This window comes from Corvus cornix, chromosome 8 (assembly GCF_000738735.6).
Source record: "Corvus cornix cornix isolate S_Up_H32 chromosome 8, ASM73873v5, whole genome shotgun sequence".
Taxonomy (NCBI): Eukaryota; Metazoa; Chordata; class Aves; order Passeriformes; family Corvidae; genus Corvus; species Corvus cornix.
The window spans coordinates 25875363-25898333 of NC_046338.1; the positions used below are offsets into that span (position 1 = coordinate 25875363).

The window sequence follows — 22971 nt, forward strand, 5'->3', positions numbered from 1 at the left end:
TCTCATCCTTCATAGTACTAACCCTGATCCTTCACTGTTTTTCTCTGAATCCCGCATATTCCTCTGTACCTCTCTCATCATCTTGGCTGCGTTACTCGGTTTGGTTTCACAGAGGGATGCTCATGTGTGTGAGTGAGATTGCTCCCCTAGGAAAGACTTGCTGAGACCCAGCATAGAGTGCTTTATAAACCCCTCAGGGCCAGCCTGGTGATGGGTGCAGCTCTGAGAGACGCTTTCTAGCTGGTCCCAAGGTTTTGTCTCAAAGGCAGGGTCATGACTGGCTCTCCATGGCAGCCCCCTTGAGAGGCAGAAGGGAAAGGATTTTGGAAAGTTGAAGAGTGGCATTTGCCATCCCGCCTATACACTCAACCCTCTGGCTGCTTGGGCACTGTGCAAAGGTCTTCCATGCCCATAAATAGGCAGAGAGGTAGGCAAAGAGATGGGGAGATGGGATGAGGACAGGCGGGGAGCCAGCCCGGGCCAGCATCTGGAGCTCTCATTGCCTTCATGCGCACAAGAGGTGCAGTTTGTTCCGGCCACGCTGTTCTCAGCAGGCCAGGTTTGCCCCCGCAGAGCCTATTTTTGAACACAAAACTCCCTGATTACCTCTTGGAGGTGCTGCAGAGAGCTGGGCCTGCCTTGTGGTGAGGGGTCCTGGCTCTGCTGTGGGACATGGAGCCACGTGCTCTGAATAGCTCTGTGCAGACGTGGCCTATGGAGATGAAATGTGGCTCTTGACCGATTGCGAATAAATCAGGGTCAGGAGCTTGAATGCTGGCCAAGAAACCCAAAGGGATAAAATATAGCCTCTCTACAGACTGTTAGCAAACAGCACGTGGGCTGAGATCTGCTAGATAAATTTATGCACTGTGAATTGTTCACCCAGCTGTAGTGGAGGGATGGATGGACCCACAGAGAACTAATAACCATATGTGGTGGACATGCCTTCGGTGCTGACCTTTAGAGGGTTCAGCAAGGCTGGGAGGTGGCACGGTGACGTCTTCTTAGGGATGCCACCGGGAGGGAATGGGGCCCATGTGTTGCTTGACGCGAGGGAGGGGGATTCAGGCTGCCTCTGCCCTGTGCATCCAGGAGACAGGCTGGTAAAACAAATTACTGCTTCTGACCTTGGTTTTCCCATCATGTCATTTGACGTGGATTGAGGATAAATACCAGGCTTTTTGCCTTTGCTTGGTTGTTTCCAAGCTCGTGGGACTTGCCAGCCTGAGAGCTGCCATTCCTGGTGCAGCCCAGGGAGATCAGTTTAAAATGGGAGGTGGTTTTAGGGAACAAGTGAAAAGGTGGGATTCTCGCCCAATTCCAGGCTGTGGGCACAGGATCTCCAGCACCCACTGTCATGTATTTCAGGTGAAATGCTGGGAGCTGGCAGCACTGCCCTGCCCTTGGGGGCTGCTTCCTCTCACTCGCCCCTAGTTCCTTGTAGCCACAAAGGGGAACATTCACTTCACATTGGGATGAAACATCCTGGTGGCAGAACCAGCTCCAGGCAGGCTGACTTAATGAGACTTTGGTCTCAATTCAGCTGCTTTAAGCCAGAGAGATGGGCGTGAGCCCAAAACACAGAGCCGAACAGCCTCATACTTGTCCAAGCTGCAGAGGAGCATGAGTGGTTTGTGGCTGGTCCCTCCTTTCTCTGACCAGGCATCTGCTTCCTGCCCTCTGCCCCAGGACGCTGGATGTGTGCATGCTGTCATCAGATGGGACTGGTTCATATGTGTACGTCAGCGTCTTATATATCCACAGCTCTGTCCTGGCCTTCGCCCAGCTTGCAGGGATGACCTGACCCCCTGTGGGTACCAGGCCCTGTGCCCTGGCCTGGTTATGGGAGGGCCACTGCTCTGTGTTCTTGTCTCATTTTACCCCAGCACTGCAGGGGGGAACTTGAACTCACCCAGCTGTGATTCAGAGAAATGCAGGAAAAAAAGTGTCCCCATTTTTTGGGGGAAAAAGCATTTCTCTCTGATGCTGGGCCAGTCCTGCACTCCAGGACTGGCTGGGAAATCTGCCTTCCCTGGGCTGCAGAGGATGTCAAGGGGGATGTGAACTTTACCTGCTTTCTGGGATTTGCAGCATTGTTTTGAGGGTGAGACCTGGGAAAAGAGACTTTTTCAAGGCTGGGCATCCCCGGCAGCCTGGGAATCCTCGCTGGGATGGACCAGTGGCTGGCTGTGTCCAGCATCTCTCCTGCAGTGCTGCAGCAGGGTAATCCCCTCTCTGACCCTGGCAGGCTGCAGACACGCTGGCTAATCCATGGCCTGCCTCCATAGCTAATCTGTCAGCTCCCCCTTGCCACACCCCCTGCACCCCCTGTGCCTTTGCCTTGGGCTGTGACTTTTGACACAGGCAGGACACATTTAACAGTGTGCTCTGAACGCTTTGCAAGTGGCCACTGGTGGGTTGTGAGCCATGGGGCTGTGTCACGGCTCCTGCTGGAGTGACACCAGGGTTGGCATCGCCATCCCAGCCAGTGCCAGGGACCCCTGTCCCAGTGGCAGCTGGCAGAAGATGAGAGTCACTAAAGGCTGGTGGCTCTGTGCGTGAGGGTGAAGGATCCCCACTGTGCCTCACACCGCCATGCAATTCAGTCATCTCATTTGTTTAGACTTCATCAGAGCAAAACACAGCAAGTTTTTAACGCTGACTGTTCTAACCACCAAGGTGTCTTTCCTTTCTCCCTGTGGCAGTTGTGGGTTTTTACAAAACCTTTGAAGGAAGCCACAGATAAAACCCAGAGCACTGAAATCAGTGTGACAAAGTGTGACAATGTGCTTGTGTTGGATGTGCCTGTTGCTTTTGGTGAGGCAGCTCAGAAAAGCCCAGCACTGCACAGGCATACCCTACAGGCATTGTGAGGGAAAATCTTAATTTTTAATTTTTTTATTTAAAGGATGTGATTCAACAAGAACCTGTTAGCATGCTCAGTTGGTCAGATCTAACCTCCTGCCTGGACACATTTCTGGTTGCTGTGGGTGGAATTTGTGACATTGCCACTCTGTGGACTCCCATCCCACTGGCACATCCACTTGCTGGGAGAGCCTTCTCCCAAATGAAGGCGTTGGGATATCTTCTGCGAGGGGTTCGCAGCTAATTGGTACAATCAATATTTGTTTTGCAAATGCAATTGGAGGGAAAGAAGAATTGAGAGCTCCAGAAATTCAATTGACCTGTAAAAACAGATACGGTGTAAAGGGAATCCTTCCCCTGCCAAGCAAATATTTAGAAAGGAGAAGCAATAAAATGAATAAGCAACAAAGTAATATCCTGCCTCCACGGCTGCCGGAGGCTGCTGGGAAGGGCTGCTGCCCCTGATGTGGCGATAACCCTGAGCAGACGAGTGGCAGGAACCTGTTTCCTAGAGAAAGCATGTTTGTTTTTGCCATCTAATTCATCAAAAGCTCGTCCTGCTGCCTTGACAGCACTGGGACCTGTCTCAGGTAGCCTGGCAAGCTGGGTGCTGTCCCTGTATCCCTGCAACCATGACTGTGCCATAAACCCAGTGGTGGCACAGGGGACAGGGGTGTCCTTGTACCCTTGTCCCCTCTTGTAGGGGTCTCTGCGCTCTGCCACATCCCTGCTCAGCCTTCTCTGGTGCCTCGGTGATGAGAACACACTGGGGAGGGTTGTGGGTGCTGTGGGGTGTGAGAGGTGCATGGGAAAGAGCATCAATAGTTCCTGCCTGGAAGGACATTCCAGTGTGTCAGTGCTCAGCCTCAGCACTCCTTGGTGTGAAAATCAAAATGGTTAAGGGGAAAAAAAAGAAAATAAATGTTTTTAGATCAAAAAGCTCCAGAAAAACGTTTTGGGTAGAGAGTGGTGAGATGGCATCCAGCCAGGGCTTTGGCTGGATGGAGCAAAGCACCAGAGTCCCTCTTTGCCAGATGGCTCAGCATCCCTGGGCACAGCCCTTCAGTACCCATGTGACTTGAACTTAGGCTCATGGCTGAATTTAAAAGTCTCTGTGGAAAGCTAAGATTTTTCAGAAAAAAACCCCTAATGTGCACGTATATTTGTGCATGTGTATATATACACACACATATATATGCATAAAATAGAGCAAATAGAGCAAAAGAAAATAATTTTATGGGGAAGCTCTTAACCAGCTCCAGTGCTGAGCATCTTTAGGCCCCTTTGGAGCCTTTTGAGCATCTTCCCCCTGTGATGGATATTGACCCCTCTGGTTGGTGTCAGGATCTGAGACTTACTGTCATTTACTGGCATCAGTTAGAGCCTTTTCTGGGGGCTACTGGAGTCACCTTGAAATGCATTCACTACACAGAAATCAAAAAGAGGTTTGGATTTGCACTGGTGTATTACTGAGTTTTCAAGAGAACATTGCCTAAAAATGTGAACTTCCTCAGACTGAAGAGGAAAAAGCTGTAGAGAAGCTAAAGCAAATTTTGAACTCTTAATAATCAAATTTTTCTGAGATTTTATCCCTGTTTATTTTAAGTCTGAGCCCCTCTAGGATGCTCAGTACCTCCCAGAAGCTGATGCTCAGGCCCACAAAAGGCAGAGCTCTGGTTTTCCACACGTGAGATGTCATTTGGGAGCAGGTCTCTTGCAGGGATCACAGAGGATGAGCTGCTGCCCATGGCTGGACTGGCTGTGCCTCTGCATCCCTAGACCACCGATGGCATGAAACGCCCCCCGTGTGCCATCATCTGTTATCTCATCCCTGTCTCAAGTGCCACAGGGCTGTAAAACACACCCCAAACATTTGTTTCTCCCGAAACCCCATCCTGAGAGCACACACTAGGAGAGACCAGCAACATGAGCTCAGCAGATCGGGGTGGGGGGGAAAGATGGCTTAAATTTAATGTCTTTTTAGATGAGTATTTCCATTCATTCCAGAGCATATTCCTCTGGCATTTCCAGCACGCTTGTTTAGCCGAGTAGTTAACAAACTTCATGGAAACACATGTTATAGTGCTCTCTAGTGCACGGAGCTATGTATGAAGGATGCCTCTTCTGAGATATCTTGATGTGAGCACAGCTTTTGCTCCAGAGCAGCCCATTAGCCACAACAGCTGCTTCCCATTGTGGAAATGCTGTTGAGGAAAAAAAAATCCTCAACCCCATCCCAACAACTTGACAACACACGCAGATGATATTTATGCAAAACCTGCATGAGGGTGAGCTGGGGCATAGGGAAATAAAAGATAAGGCAAGAAATAACCCAGGCGGGAGAGCGCTATCTCCCTGCTGGCAGCGCCCGGTGCGCTCCCGCCGATCTCTGTTTGCCGAGCTGCTCCGAAGCAGCTGGTCCCTGTGTCCAACTGAGTTTACTCTGTTTAGCTTTTATACAGCCGAGCGATTTTTACAGCCACCGGAGCGCCGGGAAGCTCCGCAGGATATTGGCCGCCTCCTAATGAGAATTTGCCGCGTTGGCACGTCGGCACAAACACCCCGTGAATTTTAAACGCCTGGGAAAAGGCAGCTCCTGCAGCCCCATCCCTGGATGCTCCAAGAGTCCTTGGGGAAACATGGGGTTTCTGCTTAATAAAGGAAAAGGCAAGCCTTGGTTGTAGCCTAGGAGACTCGAGAGCAGCTGGGAGCCTGGGGCATGGCTGGACCCAGTGCACCCACCCTGGCCTCAGTGGTGATGCTGCAGGAAAGCCTCATGAGGCCAGGGGAGCCCACGCTGCCCTGGGCAGTCAGGGATTTGGGTGGTCCTAAAGGTGAGGTTGGACTTGTGGGTCCAGGCAGGTGTTGAACTCAGTCCCCTGGATTTGCCTGATCCCTTTTTGAACCTGTTGGTGCAAGGTGGAGGTGAATTTATGGCATCGCAAGGGAGTTGGGGCTGGAAAGGACTGGAAATCTTCCCAGTCCTTCTTCTGCTTGGAGCAGGGCTGACTTGGATGCTGGATGCAGTTGTTCAGGGCTGGAACCAGTAAAGTATTGGCCGTGCCCAAGGAATGAGATTTCTCTCTTCGGTCTGAATGCTCTGTTGTTCCTTTCCTTTGTTTTTTCTTGTAACTTGCCTTTTGAAAATCTGAATGGAAAATAGAAAGGTTTAATTTTGGTTTGTGTCTATATTAATTTTCCATCACAGGAGGTTTAAAAAAAATCAGAAACAAATATAATGACTTGCAAGAGGGAGTACATTAATCTGGACCAGAATGAAAATAGCTCCTTCCCCCACAGTGGTACAGCACGTCAAAAAAACAGCGTGTATGTAAAATCCCCAAGGGGGTAGGAAAGCCAGCCTGCAGGAGGTTTTAGCCAGGATATCTTCTTCTTGGAAAACAAACAAAAAAAGAGTAGTTTTCAAGATCTTCACATTTTTATCCACAAAATGAATGACATAAACAGCATTTCCTTCTCTCCTGGTTATTCCTGTCCTGCTCACAAAGCCAGCCAAATCGGGGTGGTGGCGGCAGCGATGGCACATCCTCTTGCTCCTGGTGACTTTGCTTTTCCATCATTTGCCTCTCCATTAATCTCAGTACAAACAAAGGCTCTGAAGAGACAAGCTGAAAAGCTCCTGGGGGTACGTTTAAATCAGTCCTTTCTAATAATGTCTGTCGACCTCTCTGTGGAAGCACTGCTCCCCAAGGAAAGGACACGGAGCTGCGGCAGCGTGCTGAAATATGGTGGGGTGTAATTAATTCTGACCTCTGGCTCCCGCTCACTCACTCTCAATATTAAATTTGACTAGTGATATTGTGGTTTTTCAATTATCCTTGTTTTCTTGGGGGCATGGGGGGGATGAGGGGGGTCGCTGCTCAAAATTCAGCTTGGTGGGAGATGCATTGCTTGGATGCAGAGCTGCTGGGCTGTATGCCGGATGGGATTGATCCTTGCGTTGGCTTCACGGGGATGGCATTGGGGAATGGACATGGTGTTGTGTGTGTGCCTCTTCCCCTCCTACCTGTGTCCCTCCTGCCTCTAAAACCTGGTGCTTCATTAAGGCTGGGATGGGACCAACTCCCTCTCTGATGTTACACACTGTTATTGAGGGTGGGGGGACACAAAAAGAATGGCCTTTAGGGAAATGGGGAGAAAAATCAGCATTTTGGTCTTGTCCTTCTGGCCTTGCCCAGGAGATTGCTTTCTGGCCACTCCTGAAATCAGCAGAGGATTTTTATCAGGCTCCTGGAGGGGACACAGAGCCATCAGCTGCTATAGGACTTTGTTGGTGAAAGTCTTATTAGTGTGTCCTTGGTCAGAAATGGAGCAACTCAGAGCAGCCTTGGAAGAGGTGCACTTGCTTGACCTTTTACTTGGACACAGGGAAGGCTTGAGGGTTGCTGGTGTGTTTTGGCAGCGGCTGCTCACTGGGAAGGCTTCGTTTGTCTGTTTACTTAACCCCATCATTGTAGCAGTGCCCCTGAGTGTCACACCATGGTCTCTGGAGGGTCTGGGAGGTGTTATGTGACCACTTTTGGACCCCATCCAGGAGTCAGGGGCAAAGGTGCTCTTTCCTGGGAAAGCTCGGATGGTTCCCATGTAGCAGAAGGAGGGTTGAACAGCCCAGCATCAACTCCCTCTCCTCTGCTGCCCCCCTTTCCTCTCTGCCACCACCTCCCCAGTGTGTCCCTCATCACTGGTGTCCTCTGCTATGGGACCAGGCCCCAGGGGGGAACATGGAACCTACTCAGGTACTTGCATCAGAGCAGGAGCTCCTTCAAGGATGCTCTGGCAGAACACCTGTGCACGGACCCTGTAACTTAACCTCTTCAAAGCCTCTGAGTCCCTGAATGGGGCTGTCCCCTCCTCCACACCTCAGCTATCCCCAGTACTGGCTCTGCCTTTGAGAGCAAGCTGTGCTTTTCGGCATCCTCCGCCATGATGGGCTCTCTGAGGAGGTGTGCAAGGCTCGGATGCATGGCACAGTGGGATGCTGGATGGGGTAGAACCACTGGCTTAGAACCCTGAGAGAGCTGGGTTGGGGGAAGAAAGGTGAAAAATAGGGCTCTCAGGCTTCACCTCCTTTCCTTGCTCTCCTGGCCTCTTGGAGCATACAGCCACCAGCCAAGTGCTCAAGGGTGAATCTGCAGGAGGCCAAATCTTGGCTCTTTGCACTCCATGTTCCCTCTTGGCAGCAGCATCTCAGCTGGATCCTGGGGAGAACTTGCACCCCAGGGCCATGGAGACGAGCTCGCATCAGCCCCCAGGGTGAAATAAGCCCGTTTCAGCCCGGTTGCCATGTCCCCTCAAAGTGTCGGAAGACGCATTCAGGCAGCAGGAATGAGAAGGGCTTCAGCTGGGGGGGAGGGAGGAGAAGGGAAAATAAAGGAGGAAAAAAAAAGGAAAACGCCACTTCTGCAAAGCGAATGAATTCTCCAATAAACCTGAATCTGCTGAGAGTACATTTTACAAACATGCAGCGAAGTTGGCCGCTTTTGTTTGGGCGTTTGTTAAGCATTAACTAAAGAATGCCATGGTCCAGCCTGCTCGGTGTGAAACCTAATTCTCCCCCTTTCTGGAGCCATGGCATGGAGTGCTCAATTTTTTTCTCTCTGTAGGACTGCAGCCTTCTGGTACTCCAGCCAAAAAACACTCATATTTTAGCAAGCTTAGCCCCAGCCCCGTTGCCAGGCAGTAAAGCGAACACTTGTCCGCCTCAGGGGGGAGGGAGCCGGGAGACGGGGAAGGGTCAGGAGAAGAGCCCCGGGGAAAACATCCCTCCTCTGTCCCACTGGAGAGCTCTCTGGGAGTTTGGGGTGCACAGGGAGGGAAGTGAGGGTGGCTGTGGGTGTTTTCCTCCATCAGCTTGGGAGCCTGGAGACACAATGTGGGTTTGGAGGTGCCCAGGATCATTGGTGCTGAGTTGTGCTCTGAGTTGTGCTTCCCATCCCCAGGATGTGCCAGCCTGCTCTCCATACCACTGAGATGGACTCAACTCTTTCCAAGTTGCTCCCATGATCTCAGCACCTCTTCTGCCAGGGCCAGGGTTCCATGTGGTGCCCCATGGCTGCAGCTGGGGGATGCCCTCACTGTCACCAGGGTGCATTCATCCCCCTTCCTGCTTGGCTATGGTCCATGCCCTCTGCCTCATCCTTTGGCTCCACGAGAGCTGGAGTGGGGACAGGGTGACATGAGCCTGGCAGCAGCAGGGCAGTGGCTCATTCCCAAGCCGTGGGTGCCGGGTTGACAGCAACTGGCATTTTTCCACTGCCAGCCTCTCGAGGACCCAGTGCTGACGTACCCCCTTGCAGCGAGTGACAGTGACTGAGAAGATGACCAAGTGCCAAGACAACTCAATCCAGTGTCCTCACTCCCTGTGGCTCATTGCCGGCGCTCACTGCCAGCCTCCTCCCGTGCCCCTTGTGCCATGCGTGGCCACTGGCTCATCCCCATGCCAGGGTCATGGCCCTGGTGGGATTCGTCATTTGGAGATGGCTGTGAGTGCCAGGCTGGAGCTCCCTGCACCTCCTGACGGGTTGGTCAGGATCTGCTCAGGCTCCAACTGGGCCACGATGAGAGCATGGGATGAGTTGGTCAGGTCTCTGCACAGGTGTATTGGACAACCCAGCATCCCTGTGGATGTGTCTGCTCCGGGCAGCCCTGGCAGGGCAGCTGCTTCCTAGGGACCAGTGCCAGTGTGGGGGCACTCAGGGGCTGCCCCTGCCCCTCTCACCACATCCCTGGTGCAGGCTGGCACAGGCAGGGAGGGAAGCATCCGCCCTCCCAGCAGAGCTGCCTCACCTTCCCCGCCGCCCGAACCAAAGCTCCTCGCGGCGATTGAGATTTGTCCGTCACAATTTAATATCGGTGTCCCTGCCCCGCCGCCCCTGCCCCAGGAGGCTCCGCGGGGCCGTGTTTGTATGCGGCGCACGCAGACAGACAGCAGCCGGGAAGCGCCTGTCAATCACGGCCCCTTTCAGCCTGTCACCTCCAAAGAAAGGCAGAAAGAGGGGGTGGTGGCTCCGGTGGGAAACCGGGGCTGCCCAGGCTGCACCCCGTCCACTGGGAAGGGACACGGCATGCAGCACCCCAGAGGTGGCTTTGGCCGTGTGTCAGCATTTCTAGGTTTCAGTGATGCTGCATTGATGGGAAAACCCGAGGAGAGGTCTGGGGTGCTTTCTTGGGAAGGAGGAATGGTGTGGAGAAGTGGGACTTCATCTTGGGGAATATGCCCAATGCCACCCGAAATGTTGCGCTTTTGGAAATGCCCGAATACTTTGCTTCAAGGTTTCCTTGAAAGCCACCTCCAGGCCCCTTTCTGCGTAAAAACTGCAGATTGTCAATTCAAACTTCAAAACTTCAAAAACTTCCAAAAACAAAGAGGCATATTAATCAATACAAGAAAAGGAATATTTGTACAATCAGACACAAAAAGCTATGTGTTGTGATAAAAATTGCTCACATCACTGTTTTTTTGTTCCAATTCCTCCTAAGTTGAGTGGATTGGTTTCATTTACAAAGAGTCACTGTCAATGCTCCAGTTAGGTGTTTACTGAGCTGCTGGTGGCAGCCTGGTTCTCCACCAAGCATCCCAGTGCTGAGCAGGACTCCCTGTCTGGTGCCCTGGCCAGCTTCCCACCTGGCTAAACAAACCCAGTGCTGCCAGTCAGGCAGCTTTGGAACCAAAGGTTATGGAAGGGAAAAAACCCTACTGAGAACTGAAGTATCCCTAGGATGGCATAAGTGAAGGTTGCTCCCGTTGCAGTTTAGGGGGTGGTAATTTGTCCTTGGTTTAAAGTTGAAGTCCCAGAGCCCATCCTTCTTCTCCTCTGGGCAGTCTCCTGTAGGGAAATGTAATCTCCGAGTCCCCTCCATGGGAGCAGGGAGGCACAAAGAGAGGGGAGAAAAGATGGCATTTGCTCTGTGGCCTGCTTGCAGCAGGAGAGAGCTGGGCATGGAGCTGAAGGTCCCAGAGATGGAGAAAACCTCTCTGGATCCAGGCTGGTGTGTCTCACTCAGGCTAAGATGGTAAATTAATTGTTAAATCTGGTGCTGGAAGAAAATTCTCCTTCAGCCCCATCTCAGGCTGACCAGGGGAGTTCCACCTAGGTTATCTATGCCTATGTGGGATTATTCCCAAAGGGATGCATCCATGCATGGGGTTATCCATGTGTGGGGCTATCCATGCATGGGGTATCTGTATGAGGGGTTATCCATGCAAGCTGTTATTCCCCAGTGCCTGTAGAGTATCTGGTACAGTCTGGGTCTCAAGGGAGCTGGGACACCAGCAAGACCCTTTACTCCCTCTCCATTACTACCTGTGGGAGACTGTGTTTTTTCTGCCTGTGACCTTTTAGTGCCTGAGGTCTCCGTTTATTGTGTGTTTATAAGGAGCTCTTTATGGTTTCATACTGTGGAAGAGGTTTTATGGGGATTTCTCTGCAGCTCACATTGCCCAGGGATGGGGGAGGCCTGCACTGGGCAGAGAAGGACACCTGGACTGACCAGCATCCCTCAGTGGGAGCTGCTTTGAAAGTAAAGTCCTTTATTCAGCACCTAGGAATTTAAGTGTCTGATATCAGGCAGCCATTTACCTAAATCTCACACCTTCCTGCTGTGCAACACACTTTGGGCTTGGAAACATCCACTGCTGGGTTGGTGCTACTGTGCCTGGTTGGCAAAGGTTTGTGGCTCTCTAATAAGTGCCCTGGAAACAAATTTTGGGCACATTTATTCATGGAGATTAGATGGCAGTAATGTAATACCTTGTCAGTATTTTATTACTGAGAGCAGTTGGTAATCCCAACAGGTAAGGCTTAAACATCATTTAAACAGGATGAGAATATGTTGCCAGATGAATACAAATCGCCTCCACTTTGACATAAAAGAGACATAATTAAAGATGAAGTGACTACAGAAATATTAACGCAAGTCAGTGTGTGTTTGAGCTGGAACAAGAAAAAAATGACTCTTCAGAAGGGTTGCTTTCAAGGGAATACACATCCCTCTCTTGCCAGGGCAGTCATAGGGGTGTTGGAAATACATAGATCTTAGATACAGGCAGTTGTATGTAAACTTGGGAAATAAAGCTGAATGTAGAAAAAAAAAAGCTACTAATGGCAATATGTGGAATTATAAACTCCCTAACCTCTACCTTTTATTCAATGATTTTCCACTTTCTGTGGCGATGATCATGTTTTGTAAAAGCTTTATAATGCCCCTTTCCTACTTCTTTGGGAATGCCACCTTTTGCTGAGCCTTCCCAGGATTTGGCTGCCACGGGGAGCGTGCTGCACCAGACCCTCATGCTTGCCAACACTGTTTGGGGAAAACCTGGGAGGGAGCAGGCACTTTTTTAAATGATCCCCATTTTCTGATGGTTTTCCCACGAGGGTTTTGCATACATCTGGTCCTCTTCTTGGCAGAATGGCGCTGATTCAGCACATTTCCTATGTGGGTTTTTTGTAACAGCCAAAAAAAGAGATGGGATTGAAAGCCTGCTGGTGGCTGCAGGGCTGCCTGTCCCCTCCCAAGCCCCACAGCCCCCAGCATCCCTCAGGGATGACATGTGGGATGGAACCATGGAGGTGGGAGCTCTCTGGGGCCAGTGGAAGATTGAATGCAGCACTGCCTGTGCAGGTCCCCGGGGCATCCCCAGGCTGGGACTCAGGCAGTGCTCGGAGATAACCTCTGCAGGATGTGTGCTGACTTTTGACTTCCCTTTCTGGGCCAAGGTCACCAAGACAGGGGAATAATAATGTCCAGTTCCCACAGATATTTTGGACAAGACTGGGTAAACAGTGGGTTTTATTCTATGATAACCAAGCCAAGAACTCAGATATCTGGGTGTGGCAAAGAGGTTCTGGTTTGATACCTTCAAATACTTCTGTTGGTCATCCCATTTACTGAAAATTTCTAGCCTAAGGTTAATTCCAGGTGCCTCCAAGTCCTCTCAAACCAGCACTGATGCTGCCACCTCTGCTCTTCTCACCGCAGTTTCCCCAGCTGTAAATCATTGATCATTCTCAGTAAGGACATTGAAAGCTGGAGAAAGAAAAGTTCTGTTTCAACCTGAAGTGTTATTGCTGTTGTTATTATTGGCTTTTAAGTCTAAAGCCAGTGTGTTGAAGCCTGGGAACGGTTTCATTAGGGATGCCTCAAACACTGTCACGTCAATGTCAAGGAAGAACCTGAGCTTTTCCTTTCCCTTTTGACATGTCAAGTCTTCAGTCTGGCACTGGCCTTAACCCCAAATTTGCTGTCTTGGAGATTTTTGTGATATATTAGACATTCCTGATGTGTTTGCAAGTGGGAATGGGGACAGAGGGATGAGGTGGTTTGCAGGTGAGTGAGAGTGGGAATGCTTTCTGCAGGTGCTTGTGGAGAGGCACGGATGAGCTCCCTGACCCGATTGCTGTCTCCAGCATCTTCTTGGGTCTAGGCATGAGCTGGAGGGAGGTGACATGCGGGGTTGGCTTGATAAAACTCATGTGGATGTGGTGGTGTCTTGTGTTGGTGGTACCTGGGCTGTTGGGTTTGGTACCTTTCTTTTTTCACCTGGAGCATCTGGATGTTGAGGTCTTCATCACTTGACCACATTCATGGTAAGCACCTGGTAAGCACCAAAACTGCTAAAGTTGACCCAAAGGCAGTGTTCCCCCATTGGCACCAGATGAGTGTGAAGCACTGAGAGCACATCCCCTGTCACTGTGGGGTGCCAGCACCGTTGTGCTCAGCCCCCCAATGCAACCCACACACCAAGAGGGTGACACAGTGATGCTGTGTCAGTGCCCATCACCCCGCCATGGGTACACCATCCCTTGTCTCACAACCTGCAGGATGTCACAGCAGGCTGTCCTCTTGCTTGTCCCACAGGCTGTTCGCGGTGAAATGCGCGGGGTGCCTGGAGGCCATCACGCCCAGCGAGCTGGTGATGCGTGCCCAGAAGAGCGTCTACCACCTGCACTGCTTCTGCTGCTGCGTCTGTGAGCGGCGCCTGCAGAAGGGTGACGAGTTTGTGCTGAAGGAGGGGCAGCTCCTCTGTAAGGGCGACTACGAGAAGGAGCGGGAGCTGCTGAGCTTGGTGAGCCCGGCTCTGTCGGATTCTGGTAAGGGGCCGCCCGCGCCCGGCGTCTCCCTGGCTGGTCCCACTCTGAGGCCCCTGGGGGTCTGGAGGTGAGGTTTGGGCTCACTGCCCTGAACTTCTGCCCTTTGGTCTGAGGGGATAAGCTCCGTAAGCACCATTGGATCCTCCAGCCAGTCTGTCCCACCTCAGTGGTAAGGGTTTGAGCAGTGAGCTCATCAGTGAGTGAGCTCATCAGGGCTGCAGGATGCTCTGCGGACCATCCCATCTCATAAGGCTCATTTCTGTAAGGGTTTGTGCTCCTGGCCTGTGCAGAGCACCAGCACCCTATCCCAAGAGGTGTGCAGCTTCCCCAGCTGTGGGAGGGAGAGCTGGCCGGTGACTACCTTGGGCTAAACCTTTGTTCCTCCCCTGTGCCTCACTGTCCCTGCCTGGGACTCTGGAAAGGATGAGAACAAGAAATGAGCTGCTTCTGTTGTAGTCACCCCATTTAATAAAAAGGGGAAACTGAGGCACAGAGCTGAAACATGAGCTGGCAGCAGGGAGCCTGCAAACCTTGTGTCCCCAGCAGCTTCTGAGGCAGTTGATGGCCAGAACCAGCCTGATGACCCAGCATGGGGCACTGTGGGGGCACTGCAGAGCCAAGAAGGCTGAAGAGGTGGCACTGTGGCTGAAAGTGGGCAGGGGGGCTGGCATCCTCCTCCAGCCAGGGTGTCGCAGCAGGGTTAGGCTGCCCAGAGCATCAGAGCAGCATTAAAATATGTATCTGCAGTCAATGCAAATTAAATCCCAGGAAGACAAATTTAGTAAGAAAGCCCAGCACTGGGGACTGGGAGGGTGGAAATGATCTGATGATCTCCTAGCCGAAATCCTCGTGATAACACCATCCCCGCAGAGCCCTGCTCCTCACCAGGCTGGCAAGCCCCTGCCTGGGTCTCTCAGTTCCCCTTAAAATCCCTAATTGGGGAAAAGTCTGCTTTGTGGAGGGAAAGGATTTACCTTTGAAATTCTCTGCTCTGGAAAGGGCTTCCAGTAACTGTGGGCAGGCCAAGTGGGGCTGTCTTTTCCCTGCTGGAGCAAAGCACTGGATTTAAAAAGAGTAGAAATCAAGATTAGGAGTGTGTTGTTAAGGTGTGAAGCATGGACACAACAAAGCTTGGTGCTGTCTGGCACTGGAATGCTGTAGCTGGGAGAAGGGATGGGGATGGTTTTCATAGATACAGAGCAAAAACTGGCCAAAGCCTGTATTTCTCTTTAATACTGTGCTCCTCTGCAGCGAGAGCCCGTCTGTCCTGTAGCCCCGCCTGTGTGGGTTCTGTGTGAGCTCTGCAACCCTGCTCGCTCAGGAGAAAAAGTCCTCCCTCTAAATAATGGTGGTGATGTTTAAAAAATAGAGTGAGGCCATGGGAGGAGGTGGCTGGGGGGAGCTGGTGAGTGATGGCCCAGCACTGGAGGAGCTGGAGAGGCAGGAGTGCAGGAGGATCCAGCACACTGGCGCTGGCTCTTGCCTTAGCCCTGGGAAAGTCCTTAACTGATTGAAGATTTGCTATTTTTTCCTCCGGGATGTACAAACTCTTTCAGTTAAAATAGGAACCAATGAGGAGATGTCATGCAGAGGAGAAAGCAAATTGACCACAATGGTTTGGGTTTGTTTCTAGTGGGGGAAAAGGGCAGTTGGGGAAAGGTTGGGGAGCTTTTCTTCCCCAGCGACTCATCAGCCTGTGGTCCAGCCCCACTGCCAGTGGCTCCGGCCAAACCAAGAGCTTCAGCTTAGCAAAAACCTCTGGGGAAAAGACTTATTTTGGTGGAAACTCCAGCTGAGACCTGAGGGATGTGAGGGGCCAGTGTGGGAGTCAAAAGGGCAAGGCAACCCCTTGGCTGATCGGAAACCTAACCCAAAGGTCCTGACATGGCCTGGCAGCATCTGACTGGGGGGTCCTGGCCCTTCCCGTCTCCCCACAGACCCCATAGTTGGGCCCCACCACCATCCCTGTCTGCTTTTGGTGGCTACCAACAGTTTGTCTCGGGAAGCTGCATGGCTCTGGGGACAATGACACAGTGGGGCCAGCCCAGGTACACATTCCCCATGGCTGCTCAGTGTGTGGTGGCTTCTCCCCTCCTGCTGCATTGCTCCCAGACCCTGTTGCCATGCCAGGAGATGCAGAGTGGTGTCCCCTCTCTGGCACCACTCCCAGATGCCCTTCACCAGCAGCATGTGATGAGCTTGTCCAGCCTCTTCCCTGTCCCCCCCTGGCTACTTTGAAGCCCCCCACCCTCCCTCCCTCCCCCTGGCTGCCGCACACCAAGGGCCACTTTATGAGAAAGCGCAGATAAAAAGCGAGCCATATGTTGTCTGTAATCTCCCAAACCCTCGCTTCAATTACTGCCTCCCCTGAGCCTCCGCCGCCCAGCCTAAGTAAACAAGCCCCTCTGAAAGAGGACCCTGCTTTCCAATTAAAAGCGTCCTAACGTTTCTCCTCTCCCTAAATCCTCCTGAGCGAGGAATGTCCTGGCCCCGGCGGCGGGATGTGGGCTCGGCAGGTCGGACCGAGGGCACGCTGCACAATATCCATCGCCTCGGCCCCTTCCCAGGTGACGTCAGGGGCAGCCCCAGACACTCATTAATTTCTCCCCCCTCCTCAGTGGGGAAAGGCTTGAAAGGGAGAGTTAATTAAAAGTAATACCCCGCCAAATCCGGCTTCACTTTTCCTTCTTTCCCTTTGACACTGGGAGGGATTTGGGGAGCAGGTGTTGGAAGGGGGAGGGCTTGGAGAGGCTGCTCTGAGCGGGTTTTCCCCCTTGGAGTGGGTTTTGAGCATCACAGACTTGATGGAGCCCATGAGCCTGTGGCTCTGCCATGCTGGGCTCTGCCCTTCCTGGACTGGAGGGGAGTGGGGCGCACCTCATGCTGGGGTGCAAACAGGTTCAGGCACCAGTCGACATTCCTTCTCTGACGATATGTAAAAATCTCCACCTTTCCATCAAAATTAAACTCCTCCAGATTTCAGGAAAGCCAGAAGCTTGGCCGAGACCTTGCCTGAGCTGGCACTGAGAAGGAGGCAGCAGCCACTGTTCAGCCCCATCAGCCATCAGAGACTCCACAGCCTGGGCCTCTCACACCTTGCTGGGGCTCTCACACCTACAGCAGAGAGACATCCCTCGGGCTGGGCATGCAAGGAAACAGCAGTTTGTCTTTCCTGTTGGTGTGGGCATGTTGTGGTCGTGTTGTGAGTGAACAGGGAGCTCGAGCAGCAGCAAGGCTCTGATTCCTGGGGGCCAGACCCAGCTCCTAGCTGTTTGGGGACTGCCAGCATGAAGAGCTCTCCCTGTCCCATCCCTCCCAGCCCACTCACAGGGAAGGTGTCTGTATTGACTGGAACCCAGGAGAGAGCCCCGTAGTGTAGAGGGAGGAGGTAACTGGTGCCTGAGAGCATTCTTGCTGCTCCCCTGGGATCTTTGCCTCCCCTCACCCTGGAGATCTGCTCCTGTCTTTCCCCGTTCCCACCTGGGCTCCCATTGGATTGAAACTTTTCTGGTGTGTATGATCCGTGTTAGCTCTTGCCATGGGGTTTGACCTGGCCCGTTTTCATCATGAATTACTCTGAGCCAGGCTCACTCCTTGGTGCATCCCCATCTCCCCGAGCCACAGCAGCCCTGGGATGGACTTGCATCTTGCACAGCCTTGCATCTTGCATCCGTATCAAACCAGCACCTCAGCTCCATTATCGATTCCCAGATGAACAGTGCAGGAAATTTCTGGAAAAGGCTGCATGTGATTTATAGCCAGTGAGAGGGAAGGACATGTGCTGTCAAACCTGCATCACAGCCCTTCCACACGGGCTGAGCAAGCGAGGTCATCAGCACAGTGGAGATGCAGTACATGAGGAGAGCTGGGAAGAGGCATTGTCCACTTTCCTGGAGCAGTTCCTGCCCAAAGGCTGCATGCCCTGAGTGGCGGAGGGCAGCAGGGAGATACACCCTGCTGCCTGGGAATGCAGTGGAGCAGCACATCACAGTGAGTACCTGAGGGGTGAAGGCTGACAGACCCTGGATTTCTGTCCAGGGACATTTAAAACTCCACAGAAAGAAGAAAACACAGGCAGAAAGGTGCCCCTTATTATGTGTGATTAAAAGTCTGTGCTCTGAAGGGAGTTGTCCTCTGTGGTAGAGCAGATCAGGAGGGGTTTGTGAGGGGTTCTTGGCTAACGTTGCCCTCTCTGAGCATCCCTGCTCAGCCATCACCCTGATCTCCCCCAGCCTGGGCTGTCTGGGCAGAGGGACCCAGTCTCTATCTCCCACTGGGCTGGGGAGCAGCCCCAGGGGCACAGTGGTCCTTGATGATTGCTGTTGCCTCACGTGGATGTGACCTTTGTGTCTGCCCAGATGTGTCCCCAGCTGTGGCCTGGCTGGAAATTCCTGTGGAACAAGCAGAGATTTTGGTCTGATGGAAGGAAAATCAGCTGTCCCAGGGTTTCACATTGCAGCTGCTCAGATTTGGGGAAAAGAAGAACCCAAAAGCACATCTGCTGGCTGAGCAGTCAGAGACTTCAAGTGACAGTAGCTCTCCCCACTCTCTGAGCTGCCATGGGGCAGCCAGCCCCAAACCTCAGCTTCTCACACATAACTCACAACAAGATCCCCACCAACACCAGCTTGTTTTAAATTTCCCAGATTATTTGAACATGGAAATGGTGTGTGTGGCTTGTTGTCTGTAAAGGACCTGCTTATTTTCCCTCCTTAGGCAAAAGTGATGATGAGGACAGCATCTGCAAACTGGGCCAGGCCTCAGGGAAGGGCACTGAGGATGGGAAGGATCACAAACGGCCCAAGCGGCCGCGGACCATCCTGACCACGCAGCAGCGGAGGGCATTCAAGGCATCGTTTGAGGTCTCCTCCAAGCCCTGCAGGAAGGTATGGGGAGAAGGGCCTGTGCCCAGCTGCCTCCAGCCCTTGGGGATGTCCTGGGTGCTGGGCAAGGACTTGCCCTGGCTGATCTGACCCTTCCTAAAGTCCCCCTGAAAAGCTGAATGGGCTGGGACACCACTGTCACTCTTCTCTCCCAGGTGCGGGAGACACTGGCAGCAGAGACAGGGCTGAGTGTCCGTGTGGTGCAGGTCTGGTTCCAGAACCAGCGAGCAAAGGTGGGTTACAAGGGGTGCCAGCATCCATTGCTGGGGCTCCCTCCCTCCTGGCTTTGGACAGGGGATGATTTCATTCCGTTTCTTCCCTTGCTTCTCTCCCAGATGAAGAAGCTCGCCAGGAGGCAGCAGCAGCAGCAGCAGGACCAGCAAAACACACAGCGCTTGAGCTCAGGTACCCCCTCACAATTGGGGTTTCCCTATTTCCCAGCCCTCTCCAGGCTTCCCAGTGGAGCTCGGCCACCCAAAAAGCAGCAGTCTGACTGCGCTGATGACTTGATCTTATCTTGCAGCCCAGACAAACGGCGGCGGCGGCACAGGGCTGGAGGGGATGCTGAACCCCTACACCACCCTGCCCCCGCCCCAGCAGCTGCTGGGCATGGAGCAAAGTGTCTACGGCTCTGACCCTTTCCGGCAAGGGCTCACCCCGCCCCAGATGCCCGGAGACCACATGCACCCCTACGGTAGGGCTCTGGGGTTGGTCTCTTGCCTTCTCTCCTTCAAAGACATGCTGGGTTGGGGGGGGGGGGGGTCCCCTCACCCCTAAATACCTTATGCTACAAAAGCTGGGGGTACCAGTCACTGTCGAGGTGCTGGAGGAGAAAGCAGGCGCTGAACCCCTTCTGTCCCTTCCCTGCTTCCCAAGGTGCCGAGCCCCTCTTCCACGACCTGGACAGCGACGATACCTCACTGAGCAACCTGGGGGACTGCTTCCTTGGCACGGCGGACACTGGGCCACTCCAGGCACGAGTGGGAAACCCCATCGACCACCTGTACTCCATGCAGAACTCCTACTTCACCTCCTGAGCGCAGCATGGTCCCCGGCACGGGGCGGCTGCTGCGCTGCCCCAGGAGGGGCTGAAGAGCTCCCGGGGCTGGGAGGGAGGGGAGCAACACTGCTGGGATGCCGTCAAATATGTTGTAGCTTGGGATTCCCAAGGAGCGAGTTAAGTTATGGGTTGCATAGTTTCGTGTTTCTCTTAGGAGCCTAGGATTAGGGACAGGAGTGGTTTTTGCAGCTGGCTGGTGAATTTTCAAATTTCAAACGGGGACACAAATTCCTCATTTCAGCAGGGGGAGGGGGATTCTCCCGTAGGAGCATCCTAGTGCTGTATCCCACCTTTAGAAAGAGCAAACTGCTGATTTTCATGGGGAAAGCCTGCAGCATCAGCCGGGCTTTGAAATTTGAAAAGCTGACAGCGCTTTGGGGAAACACGAGGGGAAACGTTGCTGCAGGGTTTGTTTTTTCCCCTCTGTTCCCTCAACCAGTTTGAGCACTTGCTGCATAAACATAGGGACTTTGAAGATAGATGTTCCCATGCGAATATAGAAAGCTAGAAACCCCTGACATTGTCCCTGTCCCCGAGGACAGGGCTGTGTGTGTGGATGTGTGTGTTGTGTGGGCACGCACGTGTGTGTGTGCAGAGCCGTGTGGCTGGGAGTGTTGCACTGCACAGCCACACCTGCCAGATTGTATCAACAAAGTTTATTTCTATCAAAAATTTACTGTACAGCAAAAGTAACTTTATTTTCAGTGTGAACCATATTTAAGGAAATACTCAATGCACTTAAGTTATAAGAGGAAATAATTTACTTTTTATAAACGTTATGTTTAGGTTGCAAAAGCCCAGTGGCAGGGAAGCAGCATCAGTTCATTTCAGGCGATAGATTTAGGTTTTGGGGTTGGTTATTCTTGGTGTTCTCAGGTTGCCCCACTGGTTTCAAGGTGCAGTTGAAACACAAAGCAGAGCTGGGTCCAGAAACCTGCTTTTTGCCAGCAGACTGATGGGGGCAGCATGGTGACCAGGCCCCGTCCCCACTGCTGGAAGTGTCCAGGAGGTCAGTGTAGGGTGGACATGCTGCTGGAGCTGGTGGACATCCCAGTCCATCAGGGCTCAGCCATGCTTCTCCACATCACCTTTTCCTTCCCCATCAGGGCCCAGCCTGCCTCCACCAGCGACCCCATCCCATACCCTCAAATCTGGGTGCTAGGCCGGTGTGAGCTGCTGTCCTGGCACTGGGAAATGCTGCAGCCCAAGCCACCAGCCCTTGGGGGAAGCAGAAAGGAGAGACAGCCCTGCCTTTCCCACCCTGTGCTTGGCTTCATCCCTGCCAGACCTGTGGGAACCTGGGGAAAGTTCTCCTTGGGGTCAGGCCTTCAGCTTGGCCCTCACCTCATCCCTACACTCGTTTTCATGCGTTGTGTCCTTTTGTGCTGCTGTTCACAAACGATGTAAGCGACAACCTGTAAAGACGTGCAAGTGACTGTGAGGCTCAAAACACTGGCTCGTCACCACCATCCGGTCTGACACTGAATGTAGCAGGGTCTGGAGATGGCTGACCCAGCAGGAGATGCTGACACACTGTCAGAAATCACATACCGAGATGAAATTAAAATGACAAAAGAATCTCTGTTAAAGAAAAAAAAAAAAGCCTGGTCTTTTCTTGTGTGGTTGTGTCCTCTTTGACTGGGAGAGGGAAGGGTTTGAGTCATCTCCAAAAGCAGTGAGGTCTTGGGTAGGATGTAGCGAGAGCACGGGGGAAGTTTCTGCTCATTGGGTTTTTGATATCAAATATTCACAGAATCATAGAATTCATAGAATTCACAGAATTCACAGAATCATAGACCCCTTCATGGTGTGGGTTGGAAGGGATTTTAAAGAGCATCCAGTTCCAGACCCTTGTCATGGGGAAGGGTGTTGGGGTTTTGGGAGTTCCCCTTCTGTTCCCTTTTTTCTCTCAAGGAATTTTTCCCATATATGTTGCTGGGGCGACAAATTGCAGGGTGCTTGGGAGAAACAAAAGACCTGGCCACTGAGGGAGGGGTCCAAAAGCTACTCTTTGTCACCTGGGCTTGTGGGCTGTTAGTTCTCAGTGTTTTGGATGGAGAGAGAGGCTGGAAGGAATTCGTCAGCACAGCAGGCTTCTGCTTTTTCAGCTGCCTTCCTTCTACCAGAGAAACCCTGGGATTCCCAAGCCCGCCTTTCCCTGCCCCGCTAGGAGCCAGGCTGCAGCCGCCCTGCTCCTGCTGTTGTTTCGAGCCTTCGCTACTCTGTAGCCCCGCACTCCCTGCCTGCCGAGACCTCCGGGGTTCCCGCCGCAGCTCCTGAGTTCGATACTTCTCGTCTGCCACCTGGGATTTGTGCTCGTCCCTGCCATTCCAGCCTGCTGTTCCCGAGGGTCCGGCCAGACACCGGGATCAGCTGCCCAGGGGTTTGTGAAGCCTTTGTCCCATCCCTCCCCGGGATCCCAGGGCACCGGTGCCGCGCGCTCCCGAGCTCGCTCCGGAGCGCCCCCTGCAGCCGCGGGGGAACCATCGCACCTGCCCTGCTCACCGGGAGCCGCCAGCGCCCCTGCCGGCTGCAAGCGGAACTGCACCCAAGGGGAAAGGGCCTGGCAGCCGAGAAGACTGGGACTGAGTTTGTGATTGTTTGCTGTTACTGCCATAGTTGTTGTTGTTTGTTTGCCTTGTTATACACATATAGATATATAATAGTAAAGAACTGTTATTCCTGTTCCTCATATCTTTGCCTGAAAGCCCCTTAATTTCAAAATTATAATAATTTGGAGGGACGGGGGTTGCATTTTTTTTTTCACTTCAAGGGAGACTCCTGCCTTCCTTGGCAGACACCTGTCTTTCAAACCAAGACAGATCTTGGCGCCCACTGTGGGGCCTGAGGGCATCAAGAGAAAGGGGTGAAAAAGGAATAACAGTTCCTGGATAACTTAATTTTGTGTGCTGGATATAGGAACCTTGTTAGGCAGCACTATGTGGTCTAGTTTACCCTGGTTCAGGTGGCAGGTGGTCGTGGCTATATTCTTCCCCTTTGCAGCTCCTTACCTAAACCTCTGACTAAGGCTACCATTGCTGTTATCCAG

General features: G+C 52.6%; 1 protein-coding gene across 1 annotated transcript in view; it reads left to right on the forward strand.

Moving 5' to 3' along the window:
• Window positions 1-21538, forward strand: part of LMX1A (LIM homeobox transcription factor 1 alpha) — a 43435-nt gene extending 21897 nt beyond the window's left edge. The window contains exons 4-9 of the mRNA XM_039556520.1: window positions 13747-13979; window positions 18696-18865; window positions 19018-19095; window positions 19198-19267; window positions 19386-19556; window positions 19739-21538. Coding sequence (XP_039412454.1) covers window positions 13747-13979; window positions 18696-18865; window positions 19018-19095; window positions 19198-19267; window positions 19386-19556; window positions 19739-19899 — 883 coding nt within the window. The 3' untranslated portion in view covers window positions 19900-21538. The remainder of the gene's footprint in view (window positions 1-13746; window positions 13980-18695; window positions 18866-19017; window positions 19096-19197; window positions 19268-19385; window positions 19557-19738) is intronic.
• Window positions 21539-22971: the final 1433 nt, after the last annotated feature.